This window comes from Musca vetustissima, unplaced genomic scaffold (assembly GCF_032173495.1).
Source record: "Musca vetustissima isolate MV318-11 ecotype Yass unplaced genomic scaffold, APGP_CSIRO_Mvet_v1 utg111602, whole genome shotgun sequence".
Taxonomy (NCBI): domain Eukaryota; kingdom Metazoa; phylum Arthropoda; class Insecta; order Diptera; family Muscidae; genus Musca; species Musca vetustissima.
The window spans coordinates 7,008-23,130 of record NW_026879220.1 but is presented as its reverse complement, the minus strand read 5'-3'; the positions used below and the strand labels follow the sequence as shown (position 1 = coordinate 23,130).

At 31.4% G+C, this 16,123-nt stretch overlaps 1 protein-coding gene across 1 annotated transcript; it reads right to left on the bottom strand.

The window, feature by feature from the left end:
* Nucleotides 1–1,601: 1,601 nt before the first annotated feature.
* LOC133324023 (surfeit locus protein 4 homolog) lies at nucleotides 1,602–15,886 on the bottom strand. Its single transcript, XM_061532913.1, has 5 exons — nucleotides 15,831–15,886; nucleotides 2,509–2,772; nucleotides 2,197–2,427; nucleotides 1,772–1,951; nucleotides 1,602–1,704 (listed from the first exon to the last, which is right to left on the bottom strand). Exons 1-5 carry the CDS (start codon nucleotides 15,879–15,881, stop codon nucleotides 1,618–1,620), a joined length of 813 nt encoding a protein of 270 aa, XP_061388897.1. The 5' UTR covers nucleotides 15,882–15,886; the 3' UTR covers nucleotides 1,602–1,617.
* Between the last annotated feature and the right edge of the window lie 237 nt (nucleotides 15,887–16,123).

Here is a 16,123-nt window from a genome sequence, read left to right as displayed (position 1 = left end):
CGTGCAAATCGAAAGAAATACAGTGACTTTACATTAAATCGGATGAAAATATATATGGGAGCTATATCTAAATCTCGAAACTCGAAAGATTTATATGGGACCTATATCTAAATCCGATCATTCTAGACTAGATTCAGTACGCTTTACCAAAATTCGTGCAAATCGAAAGAAATATAGGGGATTTGGTACACCATTTACATGAAATCGGACGAAAATATATATGGTAGCTATATCTAAATCTGAACCGATTTTCACGGAACTTAGCACACATCATTCTAGACACAATTTAGTACGCTATGCCAAATTTTGTGCAAATCGAAAGATATATAGGGACTTTAATGCATCATTTACATTAAATCGGACGAAAATATATATGGGAGGTATATCTAAATCTGAACAGATTTTTCTCAATTTCAATAGGGTTCGTCTTTGGAGTGGACCAACGGGTCCATACCATTTTGTGAGGGAGGTATCACGAGGAGCGGACAGATATTCCACATCTTCAAACTTCATGAAGGTTTGGAAGAAATATTAAGATGTGCAAAGTTTGAATGAAACCACGAAATGGATAACCCTGTACTTACCTTCTTCATATATCATTGTATTAGAGTTAGCCTTTCCACGGGGCTTAGTTGTAAAATAGATCGAATAAAAATGTTCCAAAAATTGTTTCATTTATACTGACTATCAAAATCGACTATCAAAATAGAAAATCAAATCGAACTTTCCCAAACATGCATAATAAAACACAAGCATTTTAAAACAGTCTATCGATACTTTTGCGTATATTGAAAATAAAAAACACGTGATATTAATTATTTTTTCAAGTCCAGTTGGCATTATAAAAAGTTGGATTTATGTTTTTTGTTTTATTTTCTTAAAATTACTACTAGGAATATACATAGTATGGAACAAATTATAACACACAGGAAAAAAAATATATATATTTAAATTATAGTGGACAGACATTTGAAAAAGAAATGGAAACATAATATGCCTAATGTATCAAACAAAAAAATTCTTCAAACAATATAAGGATTACAGTAAGGTAGGTAATAGAAGTCATAACGTTGGGGGCGGGGTCAGGAAATATGAGCAATTTACAATCGCTAAATCAAATCGTTTGTTTTTGTTATACTGTAATTTTTTAATATGTTTTTGTGCCACATTGCAATAAATTGTACAGTTGAAATTGTTGTTTTTGTATTTTAATATTTTTTATATCATTTTTATTGAATTTTATTCCCATTTTATGGTTTGTTTTGTAAAAAAAAAATTAAATAATTTGTAGAATCTTTTTTTTTTGTAGGTCAAATTCAAACTTTTAAACAAATACAAACACAACAGAATACAATAAAATTATTAAAAAAAATATATTTATATATAAAAACTGAGTGAATTTTTCGTCGTGTTTATAAGTTTTTTTTCCTTCCTCTTCGTACCTCTTCTTCTTGTTCTTTTTTACCATAGAGCTCAAAAACCAATTAAAATTAAAAAAATAATCATAAATGGTATACAATTAAAGAAGAATTTTTTGTGGATGATGCACATGGTGGTTGGGGGGTGGTGGTTTTATTGTATAAAATTTGTTTGTTGCTTTGTCATCGTCATCATCATCTACCATTTCTTTTTATGTTCATCCATAGATACACCACCGGGACCCAATGACACAATCATCAATAAACCACCAATAACTGATAGGGTCTGCAAAACAAAAATATTTTTTTGTGAGTTTTTTAGTTTTTAATATCGCGGTCTATGGATAACTTACCTGGAAGAAGTCATATTTAAGAAAATCTCTGAGAGGTTTGTACGAGGGAATGGTCCACCACGCGTTATGGTACAAATTTAAGATAGTCAAGAGGGCAACCAAAATTAAGGCAGACAATTTTGTTTTGTAACCAATTGTTACCAAAACCATCAGGATTGAACCAACAATATCTTGAAGGATCTGAAAAGAATATAAGAAAACAAATAATTAATAAGAGAATACTAGAAATAAGAGCCACCACAAGGCGTGGATTTTTTAAAGAATATTTTTTCAAGGACCAACACAAGGCGTGGATTTTTTAAAGAATATTTTTTCAAGCACCAACACAAGGCGTGGACTTTTTTTAAAGAATATTTTTTCAAGGACCAACACAAGGCAAGGATTTTTTAAAGAATATTTTTTCAAGGACCAAATTTCCCACTTACTTGCAAGAAACTTAATTCGAAACGAATCAATGTAATAAACATAAATGCAAGCAAAATACGTCCAGCGAGTTGCATAACATTTTTCGGTTTATTGTCACCCAATGTGGGTACACCAGCAAATAGACTACGTCCTTCGACACGTGATTCAGCCAACACCAGGAGTAGTGCACCAATTAAAGCTAAATTACGCAACAAGAATTGAATGTCCCACAGAATAGAGTAGGCAATTGTCTGGCAAGGATAGAACAGAGAGAGAAAAATTATCAGTAAAAATTATATATTTAAATAAAATATTAAAACAAAGTAGCTCACCTGCAATACAACGATAAAGAATAGAACACCAACAGCAATGTCAACCTTAAATCTAGCAATGACCATACCGCAGCCTCCCAGTTGTCCAATTAAATTAACTAACACAAATACAGTAGCCAAAAATTTGCCACAACCCCAGCTCATATCCATATATTCGCGTTGTTCATTCCATTGGAAGTACATACGAAGACCATCTTCAAAAAATGTGGCTATCAAACACAGGCGGGCAACTGTGGGCAGGATATTTTTACCGCGTCGAATGACCTAAAATAAAAAAGAAAAAATATTATAATGTTAAATTGAATTGAAAAAAATGTGTATAATAATAAAGATGTCGTTTTCGCGAAGACGAATAAACATGAAAGTCAGTGGAAGGCAGATCGTTTGAAGATTTGAAAATAGTAATCATATAACAATACGACCGCATAAAAAACATTACAGGTAAATATTGGGTCCACAATCAATACCTTTTTTCAGACGGCATACCTGAAACGAGTGTATTCATACGGTGGGGAACACTTGTTCAGATGCCTGCTCGTAACTTTTGCTACACAGATAGCTCTCGACTAGGAGGAAAGACTGGATTGGGACTTCTATTAAAGAACCGGGTACCGAAATTTCTATTCGCCTTGCAGATCACAAAACGAGGCGGAGGTTCAAGATATAACAGGGTGTCTTAACTGGTTAAGTCAAACCTAGGACAAAATACAACTTATATATTTACGGATAGCAAACAACCTATAAATGCAGTGTCCTACAAAACGGTTAAATCCAAAACGGTACTGGAATGTATAAATACCATTAATAATTTCTCACAACAAGGACCTATACGAATTATATGGGTACCGAGTCACACAGGAGTCACAGGCAAAGACATAGCCAATCTATAAGCTAGAATTACCACTACACTATCCAGTACCCTCATGGACACATGGGACACCTCAGCCAAAGCGCACATATATTCAAGATTGTATGCGAGAGTAGCAGCAGTTGCAGAGCGTGTGGGGAAGACATGCCTTCGAAAACAATTCTTGGGATATGACACTATTTACGGAATAACCGATTTGAAGTTGCTTAATCAAATTTTCCTTAATTCTAACTTTCTTTTCAAGGTTAAAATATTAGGTTGTAAATCGGATATTTCGTCTGCATTATAATAAAAAAGTAATTTTCAGCAAAGTTTTGACTAATTGTGAGTGGACCGATGGGACCGATAAAATGCATTTTCGCACAATTTTGATCACTTTGTGGGGGAGATACCAGAAGGAGTGGACCAATGGGTCCCGTCTTCGGACTAGATCTAGGCTTGGTAAAGATAATAGGCTGTACAATGTTTTATTCAAATTTGATAATCTGTTCGTCGATATTTCTCTTTCTTCGAACTTGACCTAAGTTCGGAATGAATATTGCAATGTGCAATGTTTGAATGAAATCGGGTACTCCCTTCAAAACGGATTTCGTCCAAAGAAACATGGAGGCTTATTCTGGACATCAATTCATCGTGAATTTATTCGCTCTTCCCTTTAATGTTATTCTGAACCAAAACACGCAGTGGTTTTTTTGCTTTCCCCTTCTTCTGAATCAAGTTCAAAAAATTAGTTATTATGGATTACAGGGAGTGGGAGAATGTGATGACATTTTGTTCGAAATTTTTCGCTATTAAATTTAAAGGGAGCTGACTAAAAAATATAAGTATTAAATATTTTTTTGTAAAATGTCTACACAATACTTATTCTATGACGATTTTGAATATTATAAATGGTTGTATGCATATTTTTAACTCAAGAACAACAAATAAAATGCCTTTGGAAATCCTATTGATAACCATGCATGCTCAACTAAATATTGCCACGATATGTTAGAAATGCAAAAAGAAATATTTAAGCAGTGTTTGATGTAATTTGGAGGCGAAAATAAGACATTTTGTGTGGGGATCTGTCTCTTGAGAAAAAATTTTAAAACGTGTGGGAAAACCACATAACCAAATTTGTTTGATGCTTAACATTGAAAAACTCAAATAAAAACAAGTAAAAAAGCGTCAGTCGGTGTTGCCGTTCGTCATTCTTCGGAATGACACACAGATTTTATTATTATCTTTATATAAGAAAAATGTTTTATCAAAGAGGTTTCGGATTTAATGTTGATAACATTTTATAAAATATTGACCATTTGTGAGGGGGGTACCGGAATGAGTTGACTACGGGGTCCCATCTTCGGAATTGGTTGTGCAAAGTTTGGTTAACATCGGACATTCCATTCGCCTGATATTGGGTTTACAAATATTGAAAATGTTGACCATTTGTGGGGAGGTACTAGAAGGAGTGGACCAATGGGTCCCATCTTCAAACATGATCTAGACCTGGTAAAGATAATAGGTTGTACAAAGTTTGGTTCAAATCGGATAGTCCGTTTGCATGTTATTATAAAATTAATTTTTAGAACATTTTTGACCATTTTCTGGGGAGGTGCCAGAAATAGTGGACCAATGGGCCCCATCTTCAACTTGATCTAGGCTTGGCAAATGTAGTAGGTTGTGCAAAGTTTGGTTCAGGACATGTGTAAATCGACTCCAAATTTTTTGAAACGGATTTGGGGTCTAAAACCGATATTTCGATAAGACACATTTTCACCCTATCAAAGCCGAAGTATACCTCATTAACCATAAGGCTGAAAGAACAATAAGAAAGCTTCAAAAAATGCCTTTTCTTTCAAATTTATCGTGTGTGCTTTTTGCCATCATATAAAAATGTTATTTTATTCAAAATCTGTTGTAGTTGTTACACCAAATTGCATTAAAACAATAAACAGCCGTTTCACATGCCTTTTTATGTTGCCATACTTTCAAACTTCTTTTAATTAAAAAGCAGCAAACGGATTCTTGATATTTCACATTTATATTGTTAATAACAAATTTAAATACCAAAAAAGTAACAATTAAAAAAAATTAATAAATAAAATATTGAAAAATATTACAAAATTAAATTACAATGGGGCAGCACCCATTACAACATGGTAACCCGAATCTTTTTTCTATCACCATTTTCGAAAATTTGAATTCGCGTCTCACATTTTTTTGCTCCTTCAGAATAAGGCGAGAATGTGAAAGCGAAAAAATTTTCACAAGCGAGATCTCTCCCAAGCGAATATCCGGAGTGCGACTGATTGGGTCTTAAACCAATATTTCGATGAGGCACATTTTTAATTAGCCATAAGGCTGAGCAATTAACTAATTGCAAACAATCCACATTTGTCACAATAAATATGCCGACCACTTTCTTGTATTTGCCGAAACTTCGATATAATCACAAATTATCAATTACCAATATGCCCCTTGACCAACAGAAGCAACGTTGGTAACGTTTAATTTTTTTTTTAATATTCCAAAAACGCCGAGATTAACGTTCAACGATTCAAAATCATTTTTGTCACTCAACTTTCACAGTGCATGATTTCCTTCTACATGTAATTTCATAATAATATGCATAGATATTGGATAAAAACTAATGTCCTTTGCAGATTATTTGACACCAGATATAAACACGTTTAAACAAAATTGAAAAAAAAAAAAAAATAGTGATACTGTGTAATTTCAAACGTTTACCTTGTCCATGGCTAACAAAATTCAAACTCTTTACCACCAGCAACAGCAGCAGCAGCACAAGTCAATGATAAACAATAAATGATGCGAAACAAATAACTGATTTGAACATCTTTTTTATGATGCAGACGCACAACAAAATTGAATAACATTTGTTATCTAAGGTTCAGATATATTTTTGTTGTTGTTTCGTTTTAAATTTTTGGTAAGCAATTATAAGGAGAGTAGGAATACAAAAACTGTTATCTAAACAAAAGAAAAAAGAGTTCAATAGCATTTTTTATATAGACAACGGTAACACACGCCTATAGTATGTCAATACGAACGACAAGCTATTTGACCTTTATGTTTGATAGTTGGTTGTTACATGGTTCGATACGCAGCACCATCATTTCTTATCGGTTAACTGTTACAAAAAAAATTCAAGGTGATTTTGTACAAGAAGTAAATAAATACATGAACTATATCTATTACCGTGACTTTTGTCACTTACACACAGGTTGGGGTTTTTTCGGGGGAATCTCTATAGATAAGATATGTAGTTCGGCAAAAAACAAAAATTTGTCAAAATAAAATGATCAATTGTGTAAAAACAATATGTAATTATAAATATTCTTTTTGTGGAAGAATTTCCCAGAAATATCTTGGCAAATTGTTGTTATTGTCTTACGAATAATATGGGAAATCTTATCTATCTATACACAAGTAGCGCATATATTTTATTTTTTGGTATTGATAAAGCCAGCATCTATAGTTCCCATTCAAGTTATTCGAACGAATAACTGCGGCAATATTCTGCCAATACAAAATTACTATCAAATAAATATATATTGTGATAAGGTATAACTTACAAAGAGCAAGCAACAGATTTGATTATGAAACAAAAAAAAAAAAACTAAACTAAGAGAATTGATTTGCTACCTTAAGAGAAAAAAGAAGATGGCTGGCTTAGCTTTAAAAAAATAAATAAAACAAATAATTCAACAATTAACCTACATATACAAAAGTACTTGTTTTTATTTATTCTACCTGTTCGAGCCATTTCAGTAAAAAAATAATAGCTAAGTAAATGCCGGTCTTTACAATAAACCAGCCACTGAAATTGTTTAACATTCTCAACTTATTTCTCTCTACGATATTTTTTTGTATTTATATGGGAGTATAAAAAAACAGACAACGTGTTCAAGAATAATGACGTGTCTCAAGTTTTCTTTCTTTCTCTTTATGTCCATATTCAGAGTTTTTTTCTTTTTTTTTTGAAAGTGAAACTTAAAAGTTATGTTGCTGCTGCTGTATTTTCTTTGGGGGGAATTGAGTTGTGTATGGACAACTTGCTGTTGTTGTTTTCCCTCAGATAGATACTATTATAAATAAATTAAAAAAACATATATTGTATAAGCTTTCAATAGAGAATTGATAAAGGCGACGACGTTGTTCGTATTGAAATATGTAACACGTAAACATATTTATGTTTTTGATAGAGCCACACCATATGTAAATTTTTTTGTAAATTTCTCAACAAATACACAGAAACACATTTACGCTTATATGGTTGCCTAAGCTTAAAGACTTGGAAAACTGGTTTATCATCACCCAAAAAATGTGCATTATTGACATTTAAATGCATTTCCTAGGCATAAAAGTGAACAGTGGTTTTGTTTGACTAATGAACTTATACTTCGAGCAGTCTCCATTTTATTTGTTGGTCCTACATAAGTGACTTTCTTAGAAATCTATGAAAAAAATAGGATTTAATAATTCCCACATAGTAGTTTAAAGAAGGAGGCTTCTTTAATAATTATACTATAAACAAGAAATTATTTTAATCGAAGATCAGATATCAGTTCAAGTAATTTAAATACAGCCACGAAAACTCATTTGATTGTCCCAACACTCAGGGTATTTTTCTGATCAGAGAAGAGAAAAGTCGACTTCATAAAAAAAAAAACAGTAAGGAAAGTAGTAAAGACGGATATATTTAACAGATGCGTCCTAACAGACGTCGCATTTTTGAAGAACCATTAACATGAAATTGGAAGAATTAAAATATGCAATCTTTATCTAAAGGTAAACCGAATTAGGACCATAAACACGACATTCTGCAACCTGTCATATAACAAATTTTTCATTTGGACATATCGACGCCTCCGAACCATAGTATGCTAAGTCGACTTAGCATGTTTTAAAGTTCTTTACGTTATTAGATACTACGGTCCTTAATTTAAATCTCTGAAATTTTGGTAATCATCGGTCAATCCAAACCAAAGTAATAAGCAAAAATGTACTTAGCATTGCACGTAAGAATAAAGAAACTTCCATACTTTGAAAGCTTCTACTGAAAAACTCACTTTTCAGACTTAGCATACTATGGTTCGGAGGCGTCGATATATAAATAGAGTCCTTTGTTTAGAATGTGACAAAATAATAAAGCAAATTTTAATCGGACACCCGTTGATTATTTAACGGTCTACAACGCAATTACATCATTCTCAATTTTGAACGCTGTGCAAAATTTCGTGTCAATTTTACAAACATGAGGTGCATACTTTGTATGGAAAATATTTTAAAGATCCAAATCTGAACCGATTTCAACGAAACTTGCAACAAGTTATGTTATACTAACATCAGTACGTATTGTGCCTATGGCCATATTTGGGGTCTTGGTGCACCGTTTAGTTAAAATCGGACAAAACTATATGGGAGCTATATCTAAATCTGAACCGATTCCAACAACATTTGACACACCTTACGTTAACCCTTTGTGGCCCGAATTTTTTCCTTAATCATAGAACAATTTTTTGTTCATAGATTCAATGCAACTACCCAAATTGGATATGAACAAAATTTGGCATCGCTACATTCTTGCATTCGGGAGATACAGTACATTCTTTCTGAAAAATTATTGTCTATATTCATTTTTACAAGAATCAAAAATAATTCTGATAGTCGAATTCGTACAATTCGAATACAAAGTGTTTAAATTTTGGACTGTATACACAAATTAGTACTGTACACATTTTTGACGTATTCTCTATATTAAAAAGCTCATAAATTTACCAAAAAAGAGATTTTTCTTTTGATATGTGTCGTCCATAATCAATCAAGTCTTGATATATGAAATCCAAAGAATAATATCAAGTGAACGGACTATGCGATTTGAACTAAATTTTGTAATTGATGTTGTAAGATGGAATTTATCGGTCCACTCCTAGTACCTCCCCTCCACAAGATGATGGAATATCTGATTTGATCTAAACTTTGCAAATCGTAATATTTTTCCAAACCCACATTAAATTCTAAGATGGGGTCTAAAGGGCAACCTCTTCTGCTACCTCTCCAAAGCAAAAATTAAAACCTAGGTTAAAGGAAATAATAAAACATAGGTTACATTTTCAGAACGCTTCAAATTGATACCCATATTGCCCTAGAGAATTTTAAAAAGCAAGGAAAAAGTATACCATAGTCCCAGGTACTGCATATGGTAAAAACATTTGACACACCTTACGTTAACCCTTTGTGGCCCGAATTTTTTCCTTAATCATAGAACAATTTTTTGTTCATAGATTCAATGCAACTACCCAAATTGGATATGAACAAAATTTGGCATCGCTACATTCTTGCACTCGGGAGATACAGTACATTCTTTCTGAAAAATAAAAGTCCAATATCAAGAAACCCAAATGCAAAATCGACGGAAAAATAGTTTTAAATTATTGTCTATATTCATTTTTACAAGAATCAAAAATAATTCTGATAGTCGAATTCGTACAATTCGAATACAAAGTGTTTAAATTTTGGACTGTATACACAAATTAGTACTGTACACATTTTTTGACGTATTCTCTATATTAAAAAGCTCATAAATTTACCAAAAAAGAGATTTTTCTTTTGATATGTGTCGTCCATAATCAATCAAGTCTTGATATATGAAATCCAAAGAATAATATCAAGTGAACGGACTATGCGATTTGAACTAAATTTTGTAATTGATGTTGTAAGATGGAATTTATCGGTCCACTCCTAGTACCTCCCCTCCACAAGATGATGGAATATCTGATTTGATCTAAACTTTGCAAATCGTAATATTTTTCCAAACCCACATTAAATTCTAAGATGGGGTCTAAAGGGCAACCTCTTCTGCTACCTCTCCAAAGCAAAAATTAAAACCTAGGTTAAATGAAATAATAAAACATAGGTTACATTTTCAGAACGCTTCAAATTGATACCCATATTGCCCTAGAGAATTTTAAAAAGCAAGGAAAAAGTATACCATAGTCCCAGGTACTGCATATGGTAAAAAAAATCCCTTTGTAGATGAAATGAAATGTTTAGGCTGTATCATTGATGATAGACTTTGCTTCGCTAGTCATATTCAAGTTCTTTATTCTGGTGTAGTGTCCACTTTGCGCAGGCTTTATTGTAACAATTTGTATCTACCTCAATTTATTCGCAAACGTCTTGCCTTTGCTCTTCTGATGTCTTCCATAAACTATTGTATTGAAATTGTTTCCGGTACCAGTCTCTTTAATTTGAGGAAAATTAAGAGGTTGTATAATATGATATTGCGTTTTGTTTATAAGTTGAATCGGCATGACCACGTCTCAACTTATTCAGTGCTTTTTCTGGGTGTACAATTTTATATATTTATATAAAGCATCGTATATTAAAAATATTTTATAATATTTTATCGAATATCTGTTCGGTATCTTTACGTAATAAATTTACATTCTTGCACTCAACTCGTAATACTCAACTTTTAATTCCACACTTCTCCTCGTTGATTTTTGAACGATCATTTGTTGTTCGGGTGGCACGAATTTGGAACCAACTTCCCTTGCTTCAACGTACCTTCTCTAATCTTGTGCATATATTTATTAACAGATATACTGAATTTGCGCTGAACCAAATGTGATTGGTTAGACTCTGCCAGCAACTTATAAGTAAAGTGTGTTAACGTTGGCTTATGAAAAATAATTTAAGTGTAGTGAAAATTGGAATTTTCATTAAGTAGAATGGGTGGGATTGTAATGACGTATATAAATAACAATGTTGTGGAAAACGAACTTTTGAAGTCGCTTCTAAAAGGATTTTAGGTAGGTCAATTTCTTTTCGTAAGAATTTTAAAAATTCTTTCTTTTCGTAAGAATAAAAAAAGGAAAAAGTATACCATAGTCCCAGGTACTGCATATGGTAAAAAAAATCCCCTTGTAGATGAAATGAAATGATTGGGCTGTATCATTGATGATAGACTTAGCTTCGCTAGTCATATTCAAGTTCTTTATTCTGGTGTAGTGTCCACTTTGCGTAGGCTTTATTGTAACAATTTGTATCTACCTCAATTTATTCGCAAACGTCTTGCCTTTGCTCTGCTGATGTCTTCCATAAACTATTGTATTGAAATTGTTTCCGGTACCAGTCTCTTTAATTTGAGGAAAATTGAGAGGTTGTATAATATGATATTGCTTTTTGTTTATAAGTTGAATAGGCATGACCACGTCTCAACTTATTCAGTGCCTTTTCTGGGTGTATCATTTTATATATTTATATAAAGCATCGTATATTAAAAATATTTTATAATATTTTATCGAATATCTGTTCGGTATCTTTACGTAATAAATTTATATTCTTGCACTCAACTCGTAATACTCAACTTTTAATTCCACACTTCTCCTCGTTGATTTTTGAACGATCATTTGTTGTTCGGGTGGCACGAATTTGGAACCAACTTCCCTTGCTTCAACGTACCTTCTCTAATCTTGTGCATATATTTATTAACAGATATACTGAATTTGCGCTGAACCAAATGTGATTGGTTAGACTCTGCTCTTTTAGTAGTGCTATCATAAAATAGTTGGAACTTTTTTATTATTTTAATATTATTTTGTTAATTTTACTTCATGGGAAACCAATTTTATAGGGAAATTGCATTAACATAAGATATTTTTTTTAATTCTTTATTGTATATTACAACATTGTTAGCTAGTATATTGTAATGTAAAGTTCTTTGGCTTTTTTAGCTTATGCGTTACTATGTATGAAATAAATGAAATGAAAAAAATCATAAAGATTCACGAACGGGTCTTAAACTAGACTTAAGCCAAATCTCAGGCCCAACATCATTTAAAAAAATATTTTTAAGGGAATTTATAAGAATATATGAAGAAAATGCCATAACCGTTTGCATTCAACGAAATATATTTAATAATGAAACCCCTATAAGGTTTCTGCATCCCATACAAAGAAATACTAACGATTCAAAATAGGATAGAACGTCAAATGTTCATCTATTTCTATGGCCAATGACTCATATTGTCCATAAGATGTCGTGAAGGTTATAAAAATATATATTTATTATCTTTTGGATGTGTACGATTAAAATATATATATATATATATTTTAAATATAAATTCGAACTGAGTTTGGCGGGACATATTTGGTTAATTAAATGCATTATTAATTAATATTAATAGGTAAAAGGTAATTCATTCAGGTTTTTTTCAAAATCGATTTGGGGATATGATGTACTTGTTGATTCATTCACAAATCATACATTTCTTTTTACGAATGCTGTAAAATTCATCTTCAAACAAATCGATTTTCGAATATATACAGTGGTGGTCACAGAATTAAAACATTTACTGTGGTAAACATTTTTTGATCAGCCCTCGATTTGTTGGAAGTATTTTTAAATTTTTTTTTAATTCAGAACACTTCGATATACTGCACTTAAGAGATTTAGTGTGAAAATAGAAAATAATTTCATGCAATTTTTCCATAAATAACGGGTTTTTAAAAACACATCGACTTTGAAGTGGCCACATAATTAAAACATTGTGTGATTCACTTTACTGCATTTTTTTTGAAAATATTTTTAAAAAATCCCTTTAATTTAGTTAAATTATGTAAACTAAGCACCGATAAAATCATTTACAGATAAAAATTTGAGAAAAAATCAGTAAAATATATCAAAATTGCCAAAAATTTGTACAGTACACCTAACATTCAGGAAATCACCATTATTAAGAAAATAAAGGTCCGAATGACCAGAAATTGCTAGAATTCGTAGAAAACAATAAATAAATCTCAGAATAAATATATATTTGAAATAGAAACTCAAAAAATGGGAATTGACCTAAAGGAACGATTCGATTTCAATGACCTTTACTAAAGAAGGCCGGAATATTTTTGCAGTATGTGAGAAAATATCGATTGATATTGGTATTTATTATATCAAATCGATTGTTCGAGTAGTACATAATATATTTTATCAAAACATATATCAGTCACAACAGAACGAACAGAGATCAACGCCTATGTTGACGAGTAAAGGTTTCTGGCACACAGCAGCATTTTTGATGTTCAACACAAGTCTTCAAATATTTGTCAAAGTGTAAAATTTTTCCTAATTTGTTACTAAAATAGATTAAGTGGAAGTTATTCTCTTCATAAAATACTTTTTTTGGAAAAATATTGTCATGTTCAATAGATTTTAAAGGTCAAGAGTTGACCATCAATCATGCTGCTGTGTGCCAGAAACCTTTACTCGTCAACATAGGCGTTGATCTCTGTTCGTTCTGTTGTAACTGATATATTTTTTGATAAAATATATTCTGGACTACTCGAACAATCGATTTGATATAATAAATACCAATATCAATCGATATTTTCTCACATACTGCAAAAATATTCCGGCCTTCTTTAGTAAAGGCCATTGAAATCGAATCGTTCCATTAGGTCAATTCCCATTTTTTGAGTTTTTATTTCAAATATTTATTCATTTTGAGAATTATTAATTGTTTTTTACTAATTCTAGCAATTTCTAGTGCATTCGGAACTTTATTTTCTATAATAAGGGTGTTTTCTGAATGTTAGGTGTAATGTAAAAATTTTTGGCAATTTTGATAGATTTTACAGTTTTTTTCAGATATTTTTATCTGTAAATGATTCTATCAGTGCTTAGTTTACATAATTTAACTAAAATAAAGAGCCTTTTTAAAAATATTTTCAAAAAAATCAGTAAAGTAAAAAATCACACAATGTTTTAATTATATGGCCACTTCAAAATCGATGTATTTTCATAAAAACCGTTATTTATGGAAATATTACATGCAATAAATTTCTATTTTCAAACTAAATCTCTTAAGTGCAGTATATCGAAGAGTGAATTAAAAAAATGTCAAAAATACTTCCAACAAATCGAGGGCTGATCAAAAAATGTTTACCACAGTAAATGTTTTAATTCTGTGACCACCACTGTATTTTGTTATATTTTTCAAAACATTACACAGTCACATATTTTGTATATAACTTTGGCATAACAAGTATGAAAAAAATCTAATTTTATAGGATGCTATGGCCTATCATGAATAATTGTACCACGATTCCTACTATTTGAAATTTTTTTTGGGAAAAAAGTAAAAAAAATCAGAGTCCTAATGTATATTGGAGGCTTAATAAAAATTAAAAAAAAGAAAAAAAATGACGCGTGTAACTAGCTATTGTGTTTTTGTCATGAATGCTTTACTTTGAATACTCTATTTATAATAGCATCTATATCTAAAAGAATATTTTTCCATTTTAAATTAGACAATTTTATAAAGATTTCGGGATTTCCATTAGACAATTTGACTAAGAAAAAGATCACCAATTAATTCTTATCATCTCAAAAAATCCCTAAAAATAAAATACGACCTTGACAATATTTCAAAAATTGATGTGTTGATTTAAAAAATCCGAAAACCCCAATAATTTACTTGGCTCAAATCTTCAAACTAAAAGTTGTCGCTGAAAGCACGTCTTAATGACATTGAATGAATTATAATTCAACACAATGGTTACGATAAACTGGTTCCGTAAAACAATTTAGACACCGACGAATCGAAAGTGAAGACAAAAAAAAGATAATTGATCAACAGTTTTAATTTCACTTGTTACAGTTAGGTAATAATAGTGAGTGACATAGAAATACAAAAACAACAAGAAAAATACGGACCCCAAAAATATGTTTAAGCAACAATTGGTCTCTGATTGGTGAGGGGGTAATGAGGAATTTCCAATACACAACATAAAAGAAAACCAACAACAAACAATAAACGTCAGAGGAAAGTATATACATTTGTTGTTGTTGTGCTGTGCATTTCAATATACATACATGGATCTTGGTTCCAAAATAGAAAGAGATTACCGTTGCGATATGCACACAATATTATTCTATGGAATGAATAGGAATTGTATTGGGAACTTTGGATAAACAACAACAAATATAACAACAAAAAATACACTATTCAGATATCACATCTCCTAGCATGGAAGGAGAAAGTACTAATGAAAAGAAATAATTACGACATATATCAAAACTTCTTTCTATATTGCCCTCTATTGTTTTTTTGTGGAACTGAAGTACTTATATCTTGGTTTTGCCAACGAAGTTGTTTTCCGATTATCTTCAAATTAACATAAAATTCAAAAGCCACTAATGTGTCGCTGTCGTGTGCCTTCCAATGGATGACGTTGACAGTTTTTTTTCGTTCGTTCGTATTTACTTCAGCTCTCCAATGTCATGGCTCCCTTAAATCGTTCTCTTAATCGCCGCCTTCATCATATGCCATATTCAAAAACGTAAGAGAGCGAATATTGTCAAACAAATGACCACTGTTTTTTTGTCAACGTATGTTATTGTTCCAATCTGAAATCCTTAATATTATCATTTTTATGAATTCCTTACCTGATCCGCCACATCCTCTGTTTTTGCAATATATTCGTTGGGGATGTTCATTGTTGTTGTTGTATTTTTATTTTCCTTTCAAACTCTTAATACCGATCAACAATCCTGCCTGGATAATTTCTACTAACTGGTCAGTCTAATTCAATTGTGGAACTTTCGCTTGTGTATCAATATGGAGTGTGTATTCCCCGGTGTATTTTGGTTGTATTGGAAATATTTTTGTTTGAACTTTAACCCTTGTCACTTTATGTTTCATAAAATTACGGGAAAAAGTCAAAACTATTACTTTTCTA